The 22356-nt window shown below is 35.6% G+C and overlaps 3 protein-coding genes across 7 annotated transcripts; 2 read left to right on the top strand and 1 right to left on the bottom strand.

The window, feature by feature from the left end:
• Window positions 1-3154: 3154 nt before the first annotated feature.
• LOC135166514 (MAPK regulated corepressor interacting protein 2-like) lies at window positions 3155-7047 on the bottom strand. Its single transcript, XM_064128844.1, has 4 exons — window positions 6740-7047; window positions 5158-5270; window positions 4934-5059; window positions 3155-4452 (listed from the first exon to the last, which is right to left on the bottom strand). Exons 1-4 carry the CDS (start codon window positions 6742-6744, stop codon window positions 4376-4378), a joined length of 321 nt encoding a protein of 106 aa, XP_063984914.1. The 5' UTR covers window positions 6745-7047; the 3' UTR covers window positions 3155-4375.
• A 283-nt stretch (window positions 7048-7330) lies between these two features.
• LOC135163256 (prestin-like) lies at window positions 7331-11760 on the top strand. Of its 4 annotated transcripts, none has more exons than XR_010299103.1 (10): window positions 7331-7465; window positions 7568-7856; window positions 7963-8076; window positions 8162-8434; window positions 9346-9506; window positions 9580-9747; window positions 9978-10082; window positions 10155-10288; window positions 10411-10542; window positions 11623-11760. XR_010299103.1 is itself a non-coding variant. In XM_064122650.1 (9 exons), the coding sequence occupies exons 2-9, from the start codon at window positions 7844-7846 to the stop codon at window positions 11630-11632; spliced, it is 978 nt and encodes a 325-aa protein (XP_063978720.1). In that variant the 5' UTR covers window positions 7332-7465; window positions 7568-7843; the 3' UTR covers window positions 11633-11750. The 4 variants fall into 4 exon arrangements, 2 of the variants coding, with proteins under 2 accessions (XP_063978720.1, XP_063978806.1); XR_010299100.1 differs by lacking the exon at window positions 11623-11760 and adding an exon at window positions 11068-11207 and having other exon boundaries at window positions 7333-7465; XM_064122650.1 differs by lacking the exon at window positions 10411-10542 and having other exon boundaries at window positions 7332-7465; window positions 11623-11750.
• A 901-nt stretch (window positions 11761-12661) lies between these two features.
• Window positions 12662-20387, top strand: LOC135162274 (adiponectin receptor protein). 2 transcript variants are annotated; one of them, XM_064120570.1, is made up of 8 exons: window positions 12662-14155; window positions 14225-14514; window positions 16737-17014; window positions 17114-17212; window positions 17521-17704; window positions 17935-18332; window positions 18581-18745; window positions 18922-20387. In XM_064120570.1, exons 3-8 carry the CDS (start codon window positions 16766-16768, stop codon window positions 19054-19056), a joined length of 1230 nt encoding a protein of 409 aa, XP_063976640.1. In that variant the 5' UTR covers window positions 12662-14155; window positions 14225-14514; window positions 16737-16765; the 3' UTR covers window positions 19057-20387. The 2 variants fall into 2 exon arrangements, with proteins under 2 accessions (XP_063976640.1, XP_063976732.1); XM_064120662.1 differs by having other exon boundaries at window positions 13975-14155; window positions 17533-17704.
• The last annotated feature ends 1969 nt before the right edge of the window (window positions 20388-22356 follow it).

Below are 22356 nucleotides of genomic sequence, written 5' to 3'. Positions count from 1 at the left end.
CTTCCTCTCGTATTCACACACATACATTGTGTACGTTTCAGCTCTAGATGTCACAATTGAGATCGAATAAAGTCAAGAGAATTAACTGAATCTATTAAGAGTTGGGAATTTTTGGTCACAGAATTTTCTCATTCGTGTGGTGCAGAATGTTATTTCGTTTAAAGAGTAAACCGGAGAATTTCGAGGATCAACAGCAAACGGGTACCATTGATGTAATTGATCCGTTCTGCTGTTTTATCTTCAAGATGACCTTCATGAATTTCAATCGAATTCAGTGGGATTTTTTGCTCGGATGCTGGTGACTCTGGTGAATGTAGAGTTGGATACGGTGGTCTGGGGTGAGGATGAGATCATGGCGTGAATTTTAAAATTTAGTGATAGCCCTGAAGAGCTTGAGAGTGTGTCCGGGGAGTTGAAGGCTTTTAGCATGCCTTGTTCGAGGGAAATGTAGAATTTAGTATTGGATGTAAAAAGTTGGAAGTGCGTGTGAAGGGTGTTCGACTTTTATATTCATACGCTGTCATAAACTCGAAAAGCAACAATTCACTGATGAAGTAGTCATTGGCTTTGGTCAATTTCGGTTGTCAATAAGTCTTTGATGAATATTTGAAAAAATAAGAGAGCTATTACTCTTCTCTGGCGTCTTCTTCTGTTAACGGATCACTTTGCTATAAAATAAAGAGGGAATAAAGTAGACGGAGTAAATGGAATCTTAATTTAACTGAAGGACGAGTCAAGAAATTTTAAATATGAATAGTGGAGGAGTACCGATATTACAATTAATCCTTTCTGCTGGTCTATCCTTGAGGTGACTTTGATGAATTTTAATCGAATTTAACGGTTTTTTTTTCAGGCACAGATTACTTTGTTGAAGGGAAAGAGTCATTAACCGATACAGATTCTTGATGCAGAATTTCGGTGAGTCAATGATAATTTGAAAATTCTCAAAATTATATTAATTTCTGATATCTATTAATAATAATGGATATATCAGACTATCCCACCGCGGTATCCTCTTAAACGCCGGCATTAACTTTTTTCACATAATGAAAACACTCGCGTCAGGAGCGTGTGTGTTTGTTACTGAAAGGTAATAGTTCCTTAATGACTCCTCTTGAGAATTGCGGATTTTCAATCATGGAATTGTCGTACTCCGCCCTGTGAAGCTCTATCAGGCTCAACTCGAAGTTGAAAAGAGGGTAAAGTTAGCCGGTAGAGTCCACACGAGTGAGGGAGAAGTTAATCTCCAGGTAAGCTTGATAGAACTTACTCTCACACTGGGACACGTGATAGGAATTCCAAGAAAAATCACACATTCGAGATAATTGAAACTACTGATCTATTTATTTTTTCGGAGAATTGATTCGTGAAGACATTGAAAAACTGCGTAATTGTTCTTACTAATTTTTTATTAGTTGGATTAATTTTTCGTCTGACTCTTCTGATAAACTCGATGTCCAACATTTTTCTTTACTGATGAAATACCCAAAGTCTTAGGGACAATTTTCTTTACTTTCAATCAATTTTGACGATATTTCAATTATATGGAACTAGAATTAAATAAATGAAAGCACATTTTCTACCCTTAAAACACCATTGAGCCCGGAATTCTCCCAAGAATCAGTCCAAGCTTTCCGTTTCAGCCATTTTTCCAATTTCATTTGCGCATTTATTATTTCACAATGGATATTCAAATTTTCAATTTGCATCTTCCCCCGTATCATGATCCTGATTGCATCCATTTCCCCCAACTGCGACACCTAGTTTCCGTGCTCACGCCTGAGCATTAATAAAGTACAATTAAATTGTTGTTCAACTTGGATCTACATGATAATGTGTGTTAATTAATTTTGGAAAAAAATATCCGTGGTATTAATGGCATACGACTACCGTATACCAAAATATGATGTAGGGAATATTGTGTACAGAACTTACCAAAGTTCCTGGACTTTATGTAAAACATTTTAGGAGTCAAGTATTATCCACCAAAGTCGTAAACTCACGAGGTTTACTCAGTGTCATGTACGCGCATTCATCCGATTATCTCGGCCCCTCGGTCCCCCACTTTGCAATAAAAATACCCCCTCGAATCGAAGGTATGGGTATGGTATTGATCAGTAGTCAAGACGCACTCAAACGCCTGGTGAGTGCAACCAGAAAAGCGACCGAATTTTCGCGGTTTTTCCATTTAAATGGAAGCCCTGTACCATGAGCGATGCATTTTCGTAGATGAGAAAATACTACGGTTGAGAACTGAAGTGTTTTCAATGTTTATCAATGAAAACTGTAGAATTACGTCCTGGTAGTTAGGAACTCCCAGATAATTCAGAAAAAATATAGAAATATAGGAAAAATAATATTTTCCTAATTTTTATCCGGCATAGTTGACAACCCTATCTACCAATATTACTCCCCTATCGCCCCAGTGATTTATAAAATTTACCTGTGCCAGTATGAACTCACTCAGCAGCATTTCTTCAGATAATATTCACTGTGAAATTCCCTTCCGGCCGAAACTTTTTAATCAAAAATTCTAAAGTTAGAATTACTTTCATACATTTATTTATGCTATCATGATCAAGCCAGGTAGACTTCCCTTCCATTTTACTTGGAATGTCTGCAGCACCATTTGGTGCTGTGGCTATATACTACCAGTGGCTATATACCACTCAAGGATCATGAAACGCAAGGATAGAAATCCCAACACCCAATGTTCGAAGTCATCCCCGTAGCTTCCCTCTATTCCGGGAATTAATGGAAAGTCAACAACTAGAACAATAGTCAATCAATGACTCACGCACACGACCCATTTTTCAAAATGTAATTGATGTCATCAGGGAAGTGGGCCATGGCGACCACTCTATTGATCCAGCGGGGCACTATGAGTGCTTCGAAATCAACAGCATTTGCCCGAAAAAAAAAATATATTCAGGAACGTAGGTACGGAAAGCTTCCCCAATGAATTTTACGAGTGCCTGACGTTGAAACGATGAATCTTCAAATTTGTATGAACTCAATGGACTGTTGAAGTACTGAAGCGTTAATCCCCACCATCCGTGACACCAGATATTTTTTTTTTCAAGCCTCAGCTGGCCATTATTTCACACGAGTAATTGCAAGCGTGTAACACAGAAACCAAAAAAAAACAACAATATTTTGTAGAAAAAAAATGAACGGATTTTATTGGATTTTGTAGTACAAAGGTAGTATAAGCTATTTATTTCTTTCGTTCTTTTGGGTATAGAAATTATCTTCTTAATCACCTATACGCGTATGATGTACATCACGTAAATACATATGTATAAATAGGTCTGTCGGTTAAATTAATGTTAGATGAGAGTTGAAAGAATTTTTAACTCTTGAATTTTAACCTACGAAAATGGTGTTATAATTTTTCATCTAATACTCGTTTTTCTCGGTTTTTTCTTTGTATTTCTATCATAAACTCGTGCAAAATTTCGTCTAAATCGTGTGATGAGCATTCTTCTCACATTCATTAAAATTTATGATTATTATTACAAGAGTGGAGTGTCAAAACGTAATAAATAAAGAATGACATTTTTTTTATTTCATTGTTTTATCAAGAAGGAGTTGATTGAAGGGAAAATTTCTCAAAAGATTTGAGATTAATCGATATTGAATGACATGAAAAACATGCTATTCTACGTTTTACCAATTCACTACTGATTTATTACATTTCTGACTGTTTTTCTAAGTTTAATCTAAGGTTATAAAAAAGCAAGTAGTATATCGAAATAGTTCCGAGCCTTGAAAAACAGATCATCGTCCCCCATATACAAGATTACTGTTTGATCCGAAGGCAAGGATGATCAATGCGTGGGTGAGGGCAATGCATTTTCCGTGGTGAGATGTGAATGTCATTATTTGCGCTGGGGACTCTGATAAACACAAATTGCTTGGCGCACAGCGCCACAAATTGCCCTGTTCAGATCCCGCGCCGATGACAAGTATTTTCAAAATTTCATCAATCTTCAATCGCACCTTCAACTATATCCTCTCCCCTCATTTTAAAATCAATACTTCATAACAAGTCATTGATATCGTGTTCTTTATTTACTGAATGAACGCGTAGGAATGTAAAGGAAAGCTGAATTAACTTTTTATCATTATTTAAAACTCGAGTCTCGGAGTAATTCTATAGACGTTTTGCAATAATTTTTCTGATTGTGAGAAATTATTTGGACTGTTGTTGTTTAGTCATTGGAAATGCTTTGGAGACTCGATTAGGTGATAATTATGCACTTTTAAACATATTCGCAGTTCTCAATATTTTTTTTTCGTCTTTAATTTACCTCTTCTGTTTTTTATACCTGTGTGTGAATGTACGGGTGTGATCGTTGTAGGGGGCCTGGCACTAGGAGTTTGTATTTCTTGTTATACTCTGAACTACTCGTCTGCCCCACCACGCCTCCAGGTTGAATGGCTCAAAGTCTGAAATTAAAAAACACGTCGTTACGGAATACTGACCGTATATATCAACAATTAAATCTGGTGAAAAAAATTCGAACTTTAGTTTTAGAGAAGAATGGAGAAAATTGGAAAATTTAACGAATTTATAGATCGCATTTTTCTATTTGGCGACATTTTCTCTGAATCATTTAAAAGCAATCCCAAATTTAAGTCACTCCAATTATTTGTTTACAAGCGTTTTCGTGAAGTTGTGCAGTTATGAATTTTAGATTAAATTCTATTTATCGAGGACTGCGATAACGCCTTCACTGTGAGTGGCACAATATAAATATCAGTATAACAGTGCATAGTACTGTGAACAGTGATGATGGAGGTAAATGAGCAAACAGGAATTATTAATGTATTTGAAAATAAAAAGTTCTCGTGTTCAGGTATTTCCTCCAATAATTGACATAAAAAAAAACAAAGCAATATAAAGAACTCAATATTTATGATTCCGTACCTTTCAACAGTGGGTTTGGTTCTCTCTCCTGATAATATGTCACTGAAGCACCATTGCGATAATTTCGCGAATCTCCATGGGACTGATTGTGACTCATGTTTAACTCCCTCGACACTGAATCCCATGCTGTAAAAATAATACATCAATGACACTCGCATCAAGACCATTTGTGATATTCAAAAACAGAGGAAAAATCGATTTCATTAAGTTTGAAATGCACTCACAGTCACATATGTATTTTATCAGGTCGAAATGTTGCGCTGATGACTCTGTATTATATCGAATTGACATCGTGTTTGGCCTTTTGCCGTTCACCGCCGTCATCTGTGATCGTCCGCTTGAAAAAATCAAAACAATTCTGATGAGAAAAAGAATCAGGAGAAAAGGGATGAGCAGTAACAAATTCTGGGGATTGACCATTAACCCGATAAATGAGTGGCTTAAGTGGCTCAGTGGGAGAAGATATTCGGAAGAATTCTGATTGAACCCCAACCGAGTTCAATATTGTTGATGATTATCTATGGAACAGGAAACGTTTAGTTTTTGGCTACATCACATTAGATACAGAGATATGATGTGATATATGTCGCAGTGGAGAAAAAATATGAAGTGACTTGTTGCCCTCACATTTAATTTTTATGGAACACATCTTCCAACTCCCACTTTTTATTGAGTTTTATGCTGCCCGTGGGTTCCATTTCGCAAACTAATTTTTCTCTTTTTTGCTAGCAATTTGCTAGCAATTATATCATTTTATTCCATTAATCTAAATTTTAAAATTTATAATTTTTATAAAATTTCCCAGAAAACGAATCCAACGGTTTCCTCCCATATGAACTCTTAATTAATTAAATTATGCATTAAAAAGAGTTTACTGTACACCCTAAGTGGAAAACTGGGTCGACGACCCAAAAAAACTCGCGGGTCTCCAATTCGAAAATAGAAAATCCACTTGTGAACGAATTGACTCGGAAAATCCCATAAATTCTCCCTCCCGACATTAGCGAGAATATAAATATACGTACATATATCGTACTACAAACGTCATGTACATACCTTTCTGTCCCACACCGAAATAAATATCTCAATACAAAAGATGACCATTCATGCGCAGGTGTCAAGACATTACAAATTCACAAATACTAGTTATACAATTATCATGTATAAACTATCAAAAAATCATGGGATGTTTCAAGTTATTTCGATTAAAAAATCACAATTTTTTCCCTTGTTTTCTTGCGTAGATCCAAGAAATTTCATTAACAAACAATTTTCAGGAGAACAATTTTTTTTCAATTTAAATATTTTGAAGTTTGGCATTTTATCTCCAAATTTTTTCTATTATTTTTAACTCGAAAACTACGATTTTACGGGGAAGGCTGTAGGCGTCTTCATTCGTCGAATAATGATGTGTGTAAAAAAATCTGATGAGAAAAAGTGAATTTTTTTGTAAATAATTTCATCTGTTTACAAAATAGATATTTTTGCTCAGAAAATAATCGTTGGGACGCGTGTCAGGGGAAACGTCAGTGGAGCAAATATGGCCGAATGTATCTGACAATTCGCGGATGAAATGGATTCCTCGAAAACCTGAATATTTTCGAATTTAGTAAAGAGTTCCCCTGTTAATCGATGCAGCAACGATGGCTTATACATCAAAAATTTAATATTTCCAATTACTCCTTCGTGCACAGTGGTATAATTGAGTAAACAATCTGCCATTTGACATATTATGCGCCGATACAACAAGTGAATCAACGTCACCATGAATTATTGCAATGAAAATGACGTAAAAATATGAAATACCTCATTCTGATGGAGTAAATATATCCAGTCCTACAGAGTCCCTCAATTGTTGAGAAATGAATAGTAGTAATGGGGTCTAGCCTCTCGGTGAGCCCTCGACAGTCGAGGCTTCCCTTTGACAGTTGGACGCGTCCTCTCAGTCACAAACACGAGGTGCACGCGTGACTTATTTTTGTCCCATCAGCACACCGAAACTCGCGTTCACTTTTCCGGGTAAAATGGGAGGTTTGTGTGAGTATCCTCCACTGTCGGTGTCAATATTATTTCGTTGAATTCATTCAGATATGGGTGCGTGGGCGGTACTCGGTAATGCAGATTTTTGTCGGTCGGGATTAATCGATAAGGCAGCAGCGCCACCTAGTCGACAGTATTTGAAATGAAAATCCCGCGATTTTTTGAATTCATTGGAGTTTGAAATTGTCGGTGCTCATTGATATCTCCTACAAATATGTTGTTAAAAAATGTTAACAAATTAATTTGTGACTAAGTGTCATCACCTGCTGTTGAAACTCAACAATTTTTACAGTTTAACAAGTTGCTGATGAGTTTCGACATAATTTCCAGACGTCATACGTAACTTTCGCACCCAAAGATAATTCTCACCTTCGAAAGTACTTTATGAACCTGGTGATAATTAAACAAAATGAGTTTAAAAAGTTAAAATTGGATGATCTACCTCACGCAAATAAATTAATATTCAATAGCATTAAAAGTTTATGCATTCAAGTAAGTGTCAAAAGGTTAATTGTATAATGCATCAAGTCTTAATTCAATTAAGTACTTATCGGTAAATAACAAATTTTCCAAGTTATTTTTAATTTTCTTTAGAACCTCAGCTGCTGGATCATCAACCCACAGTAAACTAAACCCCCCAATTGACTACAGTAGTACAAACACCCAAGCTACATCTGCTGCTGCATGCGTCGCGATCAGCTGACAGTCTCATGGCTGGACTTTTTTCATTCAATTTTTTTTTCCCGCTTAAAGCTTCAGCGAGGCAATTATCGAGTGTTCGTGAACTAGACGTCAGTGGGACTTTTAAACTGATGCAGAGAGCATCAAAACACTTAGCAGTGCCAGAGTGTCGCAAGCTGAGCCATCATTATGAGTTTACTCGGTGAGTTTTGTAGTGAAATTTGAAGGGCAAAGCATGCCAGTTCAAATGACTCAAAATGTTCTGTCTCATTTCCTGTTGATATTTTTATTCAAATAATTATGAAAAGAAGAGGATGAGGAAAAACAAGTGGATTCATTACTTCATCTGCGGATTAATCGGCCTCTCTACGATCACACAACTCTGAATCAAGAATTTTCATACGAAAAGCCAAAAACGTCACGTGAGAAATATTTATTACATTTTAGAATAAAAGTTATAACAACATTCTCCACTTAAATATTCACTAAATCATTCATTTTCCGCAGTCGTCAATAATGTTTTGACGTCCCTGAAGCCACAGTCGTGTTACTCTTGTGCAACATCAGTGCTACCCGTTATAGATTGGTTGAGAAAATATAAATGGAGGGAACACATACTCTCGGACATCATTTCTGGGGTAACAGTAGCTATAATGCATATTCCTCAGGGTATGGCGTATGGACTGCTGGGAAATCTACAGCCAGTCGTTGGAATTTACATGGCATTTTTTCCTGTACTCGTTTATTTCATTTTTGGAACTTCCAGACATGTCTCCATGGGTTAGTAATCTTGATAAATACTTTGAGACTGAACTAATGAGAGATTGATGAAATTATGACGGTAAAATTCAAGGAAGAATTTGCCTGCCACAATTTTGCTCATTAAGAACTGAAAGAAATCAGTGGGGAGCCAGATAAACGATTAAGTCGGCTTAGCCCTCCGTTATGTTTTCGATAAATATCTCGGAACCTCAGGGCGTAGGAATATTTTCGTAATCTCTTCTTCTAACACACGATTCATGCTTCCAAAAACGTTTAACATTCAAAAATCTACTTCAATAGTTTTATGACTTCATTACAACAAGGAAAATAAAAGCGTAAATTGGTTAATTCATTCCAGCTCATCAATTCATTGCTGGAATTATTCAATGTTAAATAGACATGTATTTTTTAGGAAAATTTTCTATGTAATCATCTGTGGATTTAATATTTTTCATTTAGTTGTTCACTTGTTAAGATATTTGTGTATAATAGCACATTCCTGTTTATTTATGTATTCATTACATAACCAATGATTTCGTTATTCATTTCAATGCATTCTCTCTTGTGCATTTTCGTTTCGATTGATCTTTAACTGACCATAAGGTTTCGAGTATTGTACAGTTAGTTTGTTATTTAAGATTTGCGAATTTCAAGAATTTTTCAGAATATCCCTGAATTAAAAAAAACTGGATTGTTAAAAGTTTTTGGATATCTAGGGATGTGTATCACCCTATAAAACCTAGATGAATCTCCTTAGTTGGATTGTTACACGATTCTTAAACTTAGCCAATCATCTCCAGTCTCTCATTCACTAATATTATTAAGCCTCATCGATCTTTATGTAACAAAAATCCAAATAGAAGAATCAGCTCACGAGTAATTGCAATCATAAAGAATGTTTACAGCTATGTAACATTACTCATTCGCAGGTACATTTGCCATTGTTTGCCTTATGACTGGAAAGGCAGTGGCAGCTTACTCAACTCCTGAGGATACCCTGCATGGTGAATTAGATGGTAACGACACACTGCCAATGTATACACCGTTACAAGTGGCAACTGCTGTCACATTTACGGTTGGAATAATGCAGGTAATGCTCCGAATCAATTGCCAATATTAACAGAACTTTCTCAATGCTGGAATTAATAAATATTCATTCGCAGATCTTGATGTTCTTTTTGCGGTTGGGAATTATTAGCACTTTACTCAGTGAAACACTTGTTAATGGCTTCACAACTGGAGCAGCCATTCACGTTCTCATGTCACAAATTAAGGATCTCCTGGGATTGAAACTACGGAAACGCAAAGCTCATCACTTTGAGATGATTTACGTAAGATTTTTTTTTTAATTTATGAACAATTATTCCAGTGAAGGGGCTTCTGCAAAATACATGAAAAAAACAGGAATATAGAGTTGTGGTTGAGTTTACATCCCATGATGTGAAAAAATCACTTGAGGTTTCTTTTACTGAGGTGCACATATCATTGACCTTGAATTGAGATGCTTCAACTATTATTCCACCACCTTGAGTTCATTTCAATCAAATGTTAATAATTCTAGATGACGATAGATATTTTTAGTGTAATCAGCAGTCCAAATTATGCAGCCATCATTGTATCAGCTGTTGCCATCGTCATCATGTGGTCGAATAATGAATATTTAAAGGTAGCAATCATCCCAATATTACAGTACCTCTAATCATTGAAATTTCTGATCAAAAATGACTAATTATCACAGCCATGGGTTAAAAAGAAATGTAATATGCCGCTGCCGATCGAGTTGATTGCCGTTGTGATGGGCTCAGTAATATCGAAGTACTGTGATTTAGCAGGGCGATACGGCATCAAAACTGTAGGTGAAATTCCCACGGGGTGAGTATACTTTAATTTAATTTAAAGGTGAAATATCCCACGAATTGAAGGGTATCTGGGTTAATTGAAGGTGAGATTAATGATTCGACAGAATGCCAAAGCCCGAAATACCCACTTTGCAGTTGCTGCCGACTGTCGCGGTCGATTGCATTGCCATCACCATGGTCTCCTACACAATAACGCTTTCCATGGCCCTGATATTTGCCCAAAAACTGCAGTACGAAATTGACTCAAATCAAGAGCTCTTTGCAATGGTAACTATTTATTTCGGGATAACGTAGGATGAGGGTAAGGTATAACTGATTCAGATCGATTATACTTTATTGTCCTGTGATTTTTCATAAAAAATCAGTGAAGCGGTAAAGCGATCTCGTTTAATCATCAGGGAAAACCTACATTGTTACTTATCAAAAATTTCGAGAAATATTTCCAAGTCGAAAACTGATAGGAACAATTTCGTAACAACCTGTTTTACTGGCCCCAACTCACGAATGTAAAAAATTTTGCTACTCTGAACTGCAAGATATTCATTAACAACTCAACAGTCTGAATTGACTCGAACCGCTTTATCACTCCACTGTGTTTAGTCGTGTGCTAGTCAACAGTTCAAAAGAAATCCAATAGATTTTTGGAAATTCTAAAAAATCTATTCAAGAGTGCTTTTTCTGCTGGAATTATACTGCTCCCTCATCCGTACTACCTTAACTCCTTTTAACAATGTTTTCTCTTAACTTCCTCTTTAATTTCTCACTCCGAAATTAATTTTTCTTGGTGTTTAGGGCATTAGCAATGTAGTAGGATCATTCTTCCCCTGCATGCCAGTGTCTGCATCGCTCAGTCGATCTCTGATACAACAAACTGTAGGTGGAAAAACACAAATTGCCAGTATTGTTTCCTGTGCTCTCTTATTAATTATTTTGCTGTGGATTGGCCCCTTTTTTGAAACTTTGCCAAGATGTGTGCTGGCGTCTATAATTGTGGTACGTGAGTTTAAGAAAAAATATGAAAGCATTAGAGGATTCGTTTATCCTGTGTCACTACTTAATTATTATTTTGTTGAATACCTATGGATCTAAAAATGACACTCTCAACCAAATTTCCTCATTGCATCTCAGATTGTTCTTTTGCACAGAGATAAATGGATTTGATTTATACCTGCATTTTCTAATATTTTGATCATATAATAGTAATTTATCTGCGTCCGATGGGTCCAAAGGGATTCATAAAATAATTAATCTAAAAACTAATGACACGAATAAACCGGATTGAAGATTCCATTACAGTTAAGCTGACTCGTATGTATTTTTTTTTGTTAAGATAATTATTGATTTCAGGTGGCATTGAAGGGAATGCTAATGCAGGCAAAACAATTGCCCAGATTCTGGAAGCTCAGTAAACTCGATGGAATGGTCTGGATTGTGACTGTACTCACTGTCGTGTTAATTGGAATCGATATCGGATTGTTGGCTGGTTTAATCACATCTGTTGCAAGCATTCTATTACTCAGCATTAAACCGTACGCCTGTTTACTCGGACAAGTACCAAATACGGATTTATATCTAGATTTGACTCGTTATAAAAATGTGAGTCCAAAATTTTGATCTCCTACGATATGTATTGCTATTCTTTACTTTTTCAGCTTCATCACGTATGATAAACACTGTTTATCTACACGAGAAAAGAGTTAGTTTTGATAATATTTTCGGAATATTCTCAAAATATCTAACTGTCGCAGTATTACATATTTGGATAAATCAAAATTCATAAATCGGCAACAATCAAATGTGTAACACCGCTTCAAAAATTATAAATATTTCTTCTCTGTAAAGTTTTATCGAAACAATTAACAAATCGCGTTCCAATCAATTCTTAATAGAAATAGCAGGAGCCATTTACAAAATTATCAACTTGTACTTTCAGATTATCGAGCATCAGGGTATAAAAATTTTCCACTACTGTGGAGGTTTGAATTTCGCTAATGCGAATCATTTTAAATCTCATGTCTTCACTTTAGTGGGAGTGATACCTCAACGAGTCTTAAAAATGCGTGCGAAAAGAGCTAAGAATTCCATGTACCAAGTAAACCAAGTCGACCAAGCCAATCTCGGCGAGGAGGACCTCAACTGCATCATAATGGACATGAGTGCGTTGAGCTATGTGGACCCTAGTGGTATCAAAATGCTCCACGCAATAGCTGATGAGTTTTCAACCGTTGATATAGAGGTTTATATCGCAGGTTGTTCAGCCCCCGTTTTTGAGAGTTTCGTTAAATGCGACAAATTCGCTAAGGGCGACCACAGCTTCAAAATATTTGCCACTATTCACGATGCTGTCGCTTACGCCGGTGATAAGTTTGTCATCAGATGATGTTGGAGGATTTTAAAGTAGTAGATGCAAGATTTTATATAAGAAATGATCAGGGTCATTCAATTTAGAAATTTGACCGTTAATTCAGGTCAGCAGTGAGATGGTAAAACGTAATAATTCAGACATGTTACAAAATTCTATAAAAAAAACCTGTCAATTTGCTAGATAATTCAATTAGGTTTCAGGTGAATTTCCCGTTAGGTTTTAGTCAATTCTATTGAATTTTTACATAGCGTTGTTCAATAACTAATTGCAAATTGCCTAAAAATACAATATAATTGTCTAGCGAATTGAGAGAGTGAGAGAACAAAATATTTCTTGATATTTTGTCTAAAATGATTCACTTTGAAGGTAACGCACTTATCAAAGGACGTACAAAAGTTGTAAATTGTTATTTCGAGCCTGAGTTTTACCAGTTCACTTCCAAGTTGTTATTACGAAACTACCAATTGTTCATTTGTCTCCGAGAATTTTGACTCACGAGACAGATAAACTAGCGTAAAATTATCAAATTAGGAAAATTAGCATGACAAGGACCACAATTCCATGATGACAATAGTATTATTACTGTATCTGGAAGTACTGTAGTCGCGAGACGACAAGAGAGATGGATGGGTTTCATATTTACTAAAGTTTTTGATCAATTCGAGGAATTATTGGATGACAAAATTCGGGCTGGATGCTTTTTCATTGTCACAGTGATTTTGCATCGATATCAGCTCAAAGTCCAGACCAAGTAACGGTCAGAATACGGGAATTTACATCTGGCTTGGCTCGAATATGATATTCATTATACCTCTCTGTGAGCTACACTACTAAACATTCTCAAGACATATTTTCATATTGTGTATTATTCATATGTGCACTTCCAAAGACGTCAGAGGAGAATTTCACGTATTACTTACTTTACTCGAGGTGAAAAATGATGCGGAAAACGTACATAAGAATTGAATAGATCTACGCGATTTCTGTACTTATGTAATTTTTGATTCTTTTTTTTCCATTTGGAATAAGATATTTTTTGACTACTGTACGAATAAATTGTTTTATCTTCATTGAATGAAACCGAATGTTCCATATGTTTATTTCAATGAATATAAAATTAAGGAATAAAGTTTCCGAGGATTTTTGGTTGCACGGTTCATAAACAAAATATTAAAATAATAAACAATTGGCCGGCCAATTTAAAAACGAACATTAGATTTCTAGGAATTAGCAATTATCTCTGTATTTATAGCACATGAAACAATTTTCGTTGAACGCGTTTTTGCTGCTCTTAATATTTTCTATATTTACTATTTTATCATTTAATGTTTTTACATTGTTCTACAGTTTTTATGACAATTTCGGTATTTTTCTTCGATTAGAAGACATTCGTCGAGGACTTACATAAGAGCTCATTTTCTTTAGCTCATGGTGTTTAAGACAAAATTAAAATTACTTTCAAAATTGGATATTAAGAAGAAAATCATCAATCCTTCATCGATTGTTTATTCATCGGTAATTATCACCTTCGTAAATACGAAATTCGGTGTTTCCTCTATTTATACAGCGAGTCAATGTTTTCAGGGTGGCCTTTAATCCAATATGGCGGTTGCTTGTGAAAATGCAGCGACTTTGCCGTCACTCGGCGACTCTGAGTCCGAGCTGAAAGTTGCATCTGAACAGCTGACTCATTAAATCAATCGTGAATAAAAATATTGGAGTCAAAATTCCTGTTGATGTTGACAAAAACAACGAAATTGGGTGGTATTAATATTCGTGATTTTCCGTGGGTTGAAATTGTTCTTTATCCACCTGGCAATATCACGCAATAGATTAATGCGAGGAACATCGGGAGTTAGATCGTCTCTAATCAGGTAAGGACGATGCCTTTGTTATTTATGAAGCAATAACGGTGCATTTGAGTAATGTCATCAAACTGTCCGATTGAATACACGTCATGGCTTAATTTAGGGAACATTTTCAAGTGATCAATGACGCGAGACAAGTTCTATTCTGTTATTTCATCAATTTTCGCGACGTAACAGTTAGTAATTATGAATGTAGAACGTGTTTATGGGCACGAACGCATTTCCTGGCTCGGGCGAGGGATTTTTTATTACAATTTGCTACTTCGGAGGCTTATAAAGTCATTAGGAGTGATATAATTCTACTCAATTTGATTGAATAGTGCATAATGTTTACACGTCTTCCACGAAAAAAAAAATTATTTCATATATGCAATCCTACTCATGTCGACAGAAAAAACTGTAAAAATGTTTGTTCGTTCATGTTTTCGACACATCTGTCGATATATTCACGAAAATGAATTATTAGCTTTTTTTATCAGGCACGTGGCCTTACGGAGCCAATTTTTGAGCTTAGTAGTGAGGTTGTCCTCTTTATTAAATATTCAGAGGAAAATCTCGTTGTTTTCAGCAGAAAGGGAATCAATGAGGACGTCAGGAATGCTGAATATAAATAATCTATTGCTTTGGTTTTTCCTTATTCTAATATCACTCGTTAAAAGAAGTATTGACAGAAAATTTTCTTGTTTCATCGTCTAAGATTCGCGAAAATAGAATTATTAATTACTTTCTGACATTTGGCACTTCTTTACTGACGTGATTATTTACTTAAGGGGAAACCCACAGAAACATATAAAAAGAACGAGGAAAAGTAATGTGATAAAGATGTCTGCGCTCAATGTCCAAAGATAAGGACAACATTTATGAAAGCCATTAATTACAAAAAAAGTTCCTTGTGAGATTTCCATAACTTCCGTTAGTTCTAGAAATAGTTAACTCCAAGTTAAATCAAGGTATTTCGGTCTAGAGCATCACAATTGATATTCCAACCATTTGACCCCTCGTAATCTCGTGCTAACGCATACTCCAACTGCAGTTCGCTCATTTATTTATGAATAATCCATTTTGATTGGTCGAGTTAGAAGAAGAGTATAAAATGACGGTAATAATGAGATGCTAAATCAGTAAAAAAGGTGGAAAATTTTTTTCGAATGGTTTGCAATCGAATGTGAAGAAAAATATTCAGATGATCATGTAAATTATAACAGACGAAATTAGCAAAATAAGTTGAGAGCAGTACATAATCATCAGTCTGACCTTCACTGCTACTGACTGACATTATCTTCATGTATATCACACGACGCAACGAAGTCTCCTCGCGATAAGTTTGATCCGTTCAGGTTCCATGAGACATTGATAAACTATCAACTATCAATTATTACTTATTGTTGTTCATTTTTGGGCGCCAGCCTTTGACACAGACAGTTCGAGGGCTTTATTTTATTTCATTTTTCAATGATTAATGCGTGGGTCCAACCCATCATCCGGATGCAAAAAAATCATTATCTCCTATCGGTGGAAAAAAAAAATTGTTTTTAATTCCTGTGATTTAATACGAGAAATCGGAATCCGCTTCAATGATTAAGAAAGTTCAATTGCATAATGCAAAAAATCATATGAGCTTAAATATTTGGCAAGCTACTGTGGTCGAAGGCAATTGTTTCATTGATTGATTGTTCATGCTCGTTAATCCAATTTTGGTATTTTTTTACCATTTTAAATTATGCTGTTTAATAATTTTTCTCGAAGGATATAGCAAAATTCAATGGTATTTTCTTTTTCGATATAAAATTAAAGAGGTGCAGAACTACTTTCCGCTCGACGATTAATGATTTTTTTGTTAATTTTGAGGGTTTCCTTCTGGGAGTCTAAAATTATAGTATTTCATCAAATAGAAATTTAATCCCCGCGTTTTGCCGTTCCTCTGCAATCATAAATTAGAAACTTCATGAATTATAGACTTTGAAGCAGACAAAGATCACGATGAATGCGAGTGCTATTATTACATTACTTCCGGAAATTTCTGCGTGACCCGAAAAGCTTTCTGCACTTTAGTCCATTCAGTTCTTTTCTATAATGAAATTCTCGTGTTTTCGTGTGAACATTCAATCGAACTCTCATCTCTAAAGGGGTATTTTCCATTAGGAATCGCCATTAGTCATGATTTTGTCGTTGACATTGTCTCTGCTCTCTATGATGTTTTTGCCTGTAATTCGTTCGTTTTTTTCAAGGAATTTGGAGAGAAATTAATAACTTAACAATGTTGAACGTTGAGGACGTGATAATGGAGGAGAAAATTGAATCACTGAGCCCAGGAATCGATGAGTTGGGTCTCAGACACCGTATCCCATGGAGCGATCGTGTTTCCTTGAACAGTGACATACCAGGTTTTCATGAGGTTAAAGAGTTACTGGAAGATGATGATGCCAGCTGCTTGGCTGAGGAGGAGGATGGCGTTGGGTGTCCTCTTCCATCCACCCCCGAGGACGATCATCTCCTCGATTGTGAAGTATTCATCGATTCCAATACATTAGAAATTATTCCTACATTGAGATTTTGTTATCAGGGAGTAAAGGTGAGGATTTTTTATTTATCTATTTTTTCTTAGATGACAGAAGTTCTGAAAGCAGGAGTACTCAGCGATGAAATTGATCTTGGAGCTCTAGCTCATAATGCTGCAGAACAAGCTGAAGAATTTGTTCGAAAGGTACGTCAACAATTTTACGATCGATCACAATTAGTAATTTACATTCTAAAAAAATAAACTAGGTTTATATCAAGGGTGACCATATTTTTGATGAAGAAATTTGCCTTTGTAGGAACTCTCCTCCAGGTGATGAATATTGATTTTCATTATTCATGAGAGAGATACATGTCACAAATCATTGGATTTTTACATATCATTTTCACCGTAGACGTGTCTCTAAGTAGAACTATTTAACCAAGCGATTAGAATCATATTGCGCCTACCTCAACTCACGAAATATTGTCCGGATTTGTCTAATGTACTGAAAGTACTGGTTACAGGTATGGGAAGCGTCGTGGAAGCAGTGTCATTTTCGTAATTTACCGAGGTGGCTGCAAGACAATGATTTTCTACATGCTGGACATCGTCCACCATTGCCGTCCTTCTACGCTTGTTTCAAAAGTATCTTCCGTATTCACACAGAGACTGGCAACATCTGGACTCATTTATTGGGTGAGAATCATGACCATTTGTTTTCAACCATAAATTACCTTAACAAATCGTCGAGGTTTCAATAGAATAAGTTTTCAACTAATACTATTGGAACTTTAATTTATGTTTCGATTTTTTAAAGTTTGCTTTATCTAGATCACAAGCTGCTTTTCGCTGTTGCCATGTTCAATGCCTCCTCAGTAGAATCAATAATTAAACGTGGGATGATGAATGAATTGTTACTATTTCAGGTTGTGTAGCTTTCATAGGAATAGCCATATTCTTCCTAACACGACCGCCCATGGAGATTCAATTCGAGGAGAAGCTTGTATTTGCAACATTTTTTGCTGGTGCAATAATATGCCTTGGCATGTCCTTCGCCTTTCACACTGTTCACTGTCACAGTGAGTGTGTTGGAAAATTATTTTCAAAGCTCGATTACTGCGGTATTGCTATGCTCATAATGGGTAGCTTCGTACCCTGGTTGTATTACGGTTTCTACTGCGATTATCAACCCAAACTCATTTACTTGTCTGTTGTCGTGGCACTTGGTATTACGAGCATTGTTGTATCACTCTGGGAGAGATTTGGCGAGCCCAGTTATCGACCATTAAGAGCTGGTGTCTTCATGGGCTTTGGCCTCAGTGGGGTGAGAAAAAAATATAACTAGAACATACCTCACAAACTAGCGACAAATAGAAGAGAATCAAAGAATGTTAATGATGATGTTTTTAGATGAAAGCATAATTTTATATCATTTTGTAAAGTGATCTTGGAAGATGACGATTAGTAGTAGAGGAAAAACTATTATTTATTATTATTTTTCCAGTTTTTTGCCTCACCATGCATATTGCTGGTGATGAGGTAAGATTTAATGAAATTTTTATTTTTCCTTAGGTGATACCAGCAGTACACTATGCTATTGCTGAGGGCTGGTTCAAGGCAATCAGTCAAGCCTCTCTCGGTTGGCTCATCCTCATGGGCTGTCTCTATGTGTTAGGAGCCTTGTTCTATGCACTTAGAGTTCCAGAACGATTTTTCCCCGGAAAATTTGATATTTGGGTAAGACAAAACTAAAGAACTAGAAGAATTTTTATTCTTTGTCCTCAGGTTTTTCAGTATTACTTCTGAATCCGAGGAAAAGCTTGAGAAAGGATAATATTCTTCTCCACTTAATAAGTTGAATTAATTTAATAACTTTTTTATTTAGATTTTGTTGACAAGGTGAATTTTTTTAGTTCCAGAGTCACCAAATATTCCATGTGCTAGTGATAGCCGCTGCCTTCGTCCATTACCACGGAATAACCGAAATGGCAATGTACAGAATGACTATTGGTGATTGTGCCAATCCAGCACAGGTTTTAGCCTTTTAATTGTTGCGTCATTCGTTTATTCGAGTGTTATGGAATCTTGTATCAAGGTGTCTCTTCAATACTCAAGATTTATCCACAAATTTATGATTTTTTTTCACCTTATTTCGCCAAGAGGGATTATCACCAATGATATTTAGACTGTTTCGTAAAAATTTTAGTTCTCAGTTGAGTTTATCACAGGGAGTTTGGGTAATAAGGGGGCATTGAAAGGTTGCAACAGTATAATTTATCGCGATTGAAACCGTAAAATTACATCAAGGTCAGCGAGTTTGCGAACTTAATAATTTAATTGAGGGGAAAATAGTTTTAGTAGGCATTCAATTGATTTTTTTTTCATTCGAAGCTTCAGGAAAATTTAGATCAATTATCGTGAGGATCGTTTAGTACCACTCTGGTCTTGAGGGTAATTGTAAAAACTAATTCGATTGAGTGGATTTAATTTGGGCTCCAAGAGAATTGGTAATACATATTTTTACAAGTTTCGTCAATTTTATTGAGAATTAATTATTAACAGATCTAGTTATTTTGGGGAAGTTGTAATAATTAGGTTTGTTCTTTTACCTGCGAAAATCATTCAAGACAGATGAAATTCTTTAGCCATTCATTATTCATCAGGGGGGAGGGAGGATCGATTTATCACTCGAGGAAATTAATTTCCCCAGAGACGTCTCAATTCACTGAATCAATAGTTTTTTTTTCTTTTTTAGACTTAATTGATATGATTCATTTATTGCAAGTAAATTTTCGTTTCCAAAAAAATGGAGTAATGAGTGACTAAAATGAAAAAAATGTGATAAATGATAAAAAAAATACATCGACAATTTTCTACAATGTGTCCTCAGGTGTTTATCTTCCAAATGGAGTGAATTGTGTTTTCATTGGGAAGTTCTGCCCATAAATCGTGTAAAAAAATTACAGATTGAAGAGAGTATTATTTTCTTTTATTCGGGCGCTGATTGCACTACTCAGAGAAAGATGCGATTGAATGTTTTTCCAATCTAGATGAGGGGAGGAGTTATATAAGATCATGAGAACTACTCAGGAACGAGAGGGTAGTTAGGATCATTCGAATTAAAGAATTAATTTTTTTTTCAGGCCAAATATTTATCTCTGTATCTATCTTTGGAATTAATCAACATATGACTTTTATTTCTCGATCAATGCAATTCAATAGGAATGTTAATCACTACAGTGAAACCTCACCTACAAATGATCTTTACAAATTTTTGATTATTCATGGTAAAAGGAGTAATGTGATGCTGTACATTGTTAGCATTTATATCCAATTGAAATCTTTAAATAAATAAATGTGTAATTATTTTTGAAAATTACTCTTCTCTGTAGTATTCAGTGGTTCTCACCCAAGATACATTTCATCGTTAATCTGTGGAATACTTTTTTTTCATGGATTACCTAATTATTTTCGGCTATAATGAGCTTGGGTGGATAGCAACGACGAAACTAATATAAGCTCTAAATAATGGGAAAAAATTTGAATTCCATTCTTTCGTACATTTTATTTCCTTCTATGCATCTTTGGAACTACTAAGGATTGCAGGTTTTCTTATTCACGGTAAATGCCGGAGTAATATGAAGCGGCAGACCATTAGTATTTACATCCAAATGACATCGTTAAATCAATAAATGCGTAGATATCATCGAAAATTAATCTTTCTCATCATATTTAGCATTTTTCTGTGCATTATTTCAATAACGAGAATGGAGGAGAAACTGAAAATTCCTCAACAAACATTAAAGTAAATACTTGGAAATCATATACAAACCCTTTCACACTCAAAAGACATTTACATATATGATTGTTGACCTCCCACATTCGTACAAGTCTCCTAATTATTAACAGCAATATCTATGGCCAAAAATAATACCCCTTAGGAAGACAGTACAGTACGAGACAACATCTCTAATAAATAGCATTACTATTAAACTGTTTATAAACTCGGAATATTCCAAGTGGCTAATGGAAGAGCACTTAGTCCATTGAAATTCACTGAGCACTTACAAAGCAACTCGTCACTTATACTTTGAGTGAAGTTGAAAAGTTTTTGAAGTCTGAGCTAGCATCGAGACAGCATCACTCTCTTTAAGACACGTTCCACTTGTTACTGGGCTCAGTATTCCTCGGAGCATGTCGAACCAAATTTTCCTCTTAATTAATGGTACAGCTCCAACCATCGTCGAATATATTGGGTTTCCTTGCGGTGTGAGAATTTTACCCAAAGTACTTGTAGTGTGGGTGGGGTCGATATCTGTGATTGTATCGGTATGGATAGTACGTGTAGGTGTGGATAACTGAAACAAATAATACCAGGGGAGTCGAGGAGTAATATTTTGTTAATTTTTTGATTTTTGATATTGTGTGCTGCATTGCGCGTTGTCTGATTTGAATATGCACCATACGTGGTCGTTCTCTTCGCGCTCTATTGAAAAAATCGGGGGAACGCAGTCACGTGTGCATTTTGATTATTGAAATGTTTTTCATTGAGGGAAACTGGGCATTTGGAGGAACAAAGCTTTTCGGTAAAAATTTATCAAAGACATCATTTGATGAATCAGTTATAGCAACAAATTACCTTTTCTTTAGTTTAGCGTCCGGGAGATGAGTGCAATTTACTCAAGGCTAAAAAAACTATTAAATATTTCTGTACATTTTTTTTGCTATGCGCAATTGCATTCTTGTTAGCAAGGAATGGTCCGCATTTTTAGGATAAGTAAGAATTCAATTTCTTAGCGAACGTTTTTTCTTTCTTACTGCTTATGACAGGCTTCATACCACGAATTTCTTTAGGCAAAGACGTACGTCTGAACCATTTTTTTTTTTAGTGTAGAATAAAAACGCGAGGTACATGCATGAATACCATTAAACATCGAGTTCGTAATTACAACTGAAGTTTCCACCTAATGAGGACAAGAAATTTTTTTTCCGGTGCTACGACAAATTTTGATGAGCGAATAATTTTAAAAAGACATCTCCTCCATTTTGTCGAATTGCGGAGCGAAAATTTTAGATCATATTACAATATATAGTGCAATCGAAAATGAGTGAGTTGAACCCACCTATTTTTTATATGACCTATTTGAGATAAACGAAAAATACGGTTGCTATAGAGAAATCTTACTACTATTGTTCCCTTCTACCAATGGACAATTCATTCTGGAAAAGTTGAAATTAAACTGCGGTGACTTTTCCCTCACTGAAATTCGCCATTCTTTCGTTATCCTTCCCAGCTTTTGATCGAATTAATTGACTGTCAGGTGCACGGTCGGAGTTCTTTCCAAGTG

Source organism: Diachasmimorpha longicaudata, chromosome 1 (assembly GCF_034640455.1).
Source record: "Diachasmimorpha longicaudata isolate KC_UGA_2023 chromosome 1, iyDiaLong2, whole genome shotgun sequence".
NCBI lineage: Eukaryota > Metazoa > Arthropoda > Insecta > Hymenoptera > Braconidae > Diachasmimorpha > Diachasmimorpha longicaudata.
Note: the sequence above shows the minus strand (reverse complement) of the source record. Positions and strands in the feature narration are given on the sequence as shown.